Raw genomic sequence first — 2,503 nt, 5'->3', positions numbered from 1 at the left:
ACAAACTCTGAAATTAAACAATAGGACTGTTACTGGGAAGGGGGAATCAACTTTGAGTGAAAAGGTAACATACAGTTTTCCTTGGTGGCTGGTGCTCTCCCCAAACTTTCATACTGGAACAAGAGTTAGGCGCAGGTTTAAATGATCCTTTACTATTCTTTTGTGAAGAATGATAAATGAGTCATTTGGCTGAAACTGTTGAAGTGTTCCAGTCCTAAGGGCTTCACTCTCACTTCATGTCATGTATTGGTAAGGTGCCTAGATGAGATTAGTGTCTGTGCCTACATGTAAAGACCAATGATAAAATGAGGAAATGATTTTTTTTCTTTTACTAAGAGATGGGGTCTTTCCATGTTGCCTGTGCTGAACTCAAACTCCCCAACTCCTGGACTTAAGCTATCCTCCTGCATCAGCCTCCCAAACAGCTGGGACTATCGGTATATGCTACCACACCCAGCTAGGGACAATGATTCTTAAAGTCTCTGCTGCTATCTAGGAATCTTATGAAATGTTCTGTTATTTTTAAAAGGCCACCCAAATATATTTTCTTGAAAGAAACATTTATTTATGATCTTTATTGGTGAAACAATTTCAAACAAATCCAGAAAAGGTTCTCACACTTTGAGCCTTTAGTGCAAAGACATTATGCCATGCAGGAAATAAAATGCTTATCCAGTGGAGCGCTCCCCTGAGGCATTTAAATATTAGAATGCTCAGGCAGAAGACAACTTATGTGACAGAAATCTGCTCAAAAATCTGCTTGAAAAAGGGCATGATAAACCTCTTATTAAGGTTTCTCACAACATAAATATGCTTAAGCAACTTATAATTCCAACTTAATTTCAAAACACCCCAAGAATCAACTATCCCTTTAAATAAAAAAAATAATCAATTTATACTCTTCTTAAAAGAACTCCAACAATTTAAAATAAGTTCCAATTTCATATATATATATATGTACATTTATAACTTAGGTGCTCTTTTGCACTATATACTTTTATTCATGCAAAAGTGATAGAGGACTGGACTTGAGGCTCTACAGAGGCCTTTCTGAGAAAGCTGTGTAGCTCCTTACTCTGGCGAAGAACAAGGGGGTGTACATCTTGTCAATCTCAAAAGCACTGACTGCAGTCTCACCAGTTGATTTGTAAGTAATGTGACAAGAATGATGTATCCAGATGAGTTTGTTGAACCTCTGGTGGCCACTGGAACATAGTTGTAGCCCCACATGAAAACTCTGATCTGCTTCTTGTACAGGGACACGACGAAAATATCTGTATTTATAGTCAAGTGGTTTTTCTTCTTTTTTCTTAGTTATTACAGCAAATACTTTGGTCTGATTGTCTGTGTCTTGTGACAAGCGATAGTGACCTAGTAGAATTGCATCAGTCCTGGTATTCCTAGTTCTTAAACGAGGAACAATGGACTGAGGCTCCTCAGGGGTTGTCAACATCATCACATGGCCATCAGGAAAGAATCTTATGTACCTGTAATATTCCACTTGGTGCCAGGCTCTATAGAAACCATCAAGAGACTGTTCTTCTTGACGAATATATGTGGTTTTACTGATATACACTCCATCAAACCGGACACGAGGCCGTTCTAAAAACATCTCTCTCCAGGATGTGTAAGGAACAAGTTTAATACAGCTTCTGCCCCAAACTTTCAAGCAGGCCAGACGCCATATTTCAGGGTCTCTGGCACAGATGTAGAATCCTCTGCACACCAGGGACAACTGCTCCAATGATCTGAGGTCCAAGTCACTAGACACCACCCATCGGAAGATGTACATGAGGACCTCCATTGGCAGCACTGATATATGAGTCTGACTGCTCTCAAGCTCAGGCTGACACAGTTTGAGCACAGACTCCTGAAATGTGAGCTGCTGCTGAAAGTAGGACAAGAGATCTGCCATTTTGCTATCATCATCATTATCTTCAATGTAGCTGTTTCCAACGCCATCACCATCTGGAGACCGGGTATAAGTAATCTTGAACTCTATATCAGGTACAAGTTGCATAGCCCTACGATAAAACTTGATGGCTTCATAGAGAGCTCCATTTTGTTCTTCTTCTACTGCTTTTAGGAAGAGTTCTCGAGCCTTTTCTTCTTTTGCCTGTTCTTGTTTTCCTTTGGTATCTGCTGCTGTTTTCTGGAGAGAGCCTCTTGTTGCTCTGCAAGGTCGATTTTCCAAATTGCTAGCGCTTACACCTGGAGCAAGTTCAAACATCCACTGAGCTCGGAACATCTGGAGTTGTGCCTGCAGATCTGTTTCAGCAGGACTTTCATTTTCTTCATCATCATCATCTGCTCTGACAGTATCAGAATGACAATCTTCCTCAGCTTCTGCCATGCTGGCGGGGCGGCCTGCAGCACTCGAGGGCGGCTCTCCGCGCCCCCTCTGCACCGCCCCCGAGGAGGGGTGCTGGGTGTCCGGGTGTCTACTCCTGCCTGTCTCTGCAGCGGGGCTTAGCAGAGTTCTCGGTCGGAGAAGCGCACCAGG

At 42.3% G+C, this 2,503-nt stretch overlaps 1 protein-coding gene across 1 annotated transcript; it reads right to left on the bottom strand.

The window, feature by feature from the left end:
- Positions 1 to 541: 541 nt before the first annotated feature.
- On the bottom strand, positions 542 to 2,497 carry FBXO9 (F-box protein 9). The gene has a single exon (XM_017542883.2). The coding sequence runs from the start codon at positions 2,351 to 2,353 to the stop codon at positions 1,037 to 1,039; it is 1,317 nt and encodes a 438-aa protein (XP_017398372.2). The 5' UTR covers positions 2,354 to 2,497; the 3' UTR covers positions 542 to 1,036.
- Positions 2,498 to 2,503: the final 6 nt, after the last annotated feature.

This window comes from Cebus imitator, unplaced genomic scaffold (assembly GCF_001604975.1).
Source record: "Cebus imitator isolate Cc_AM_T3 unplaced genomic scaffold, Cebus_imitator-1.0 Scaffold148, whole genome shotgun sequence".
Taxonomy (NCBI): Eukaryota; Metazoa; Chordata; class Mammalia; order Primates; family Cebidae; genus Cebus; species Cebus imitator.
Note: the sequence above shows the minus strand (reverse complement) of the source record. Positions and strands in the feature narration are given on the sequence as shown.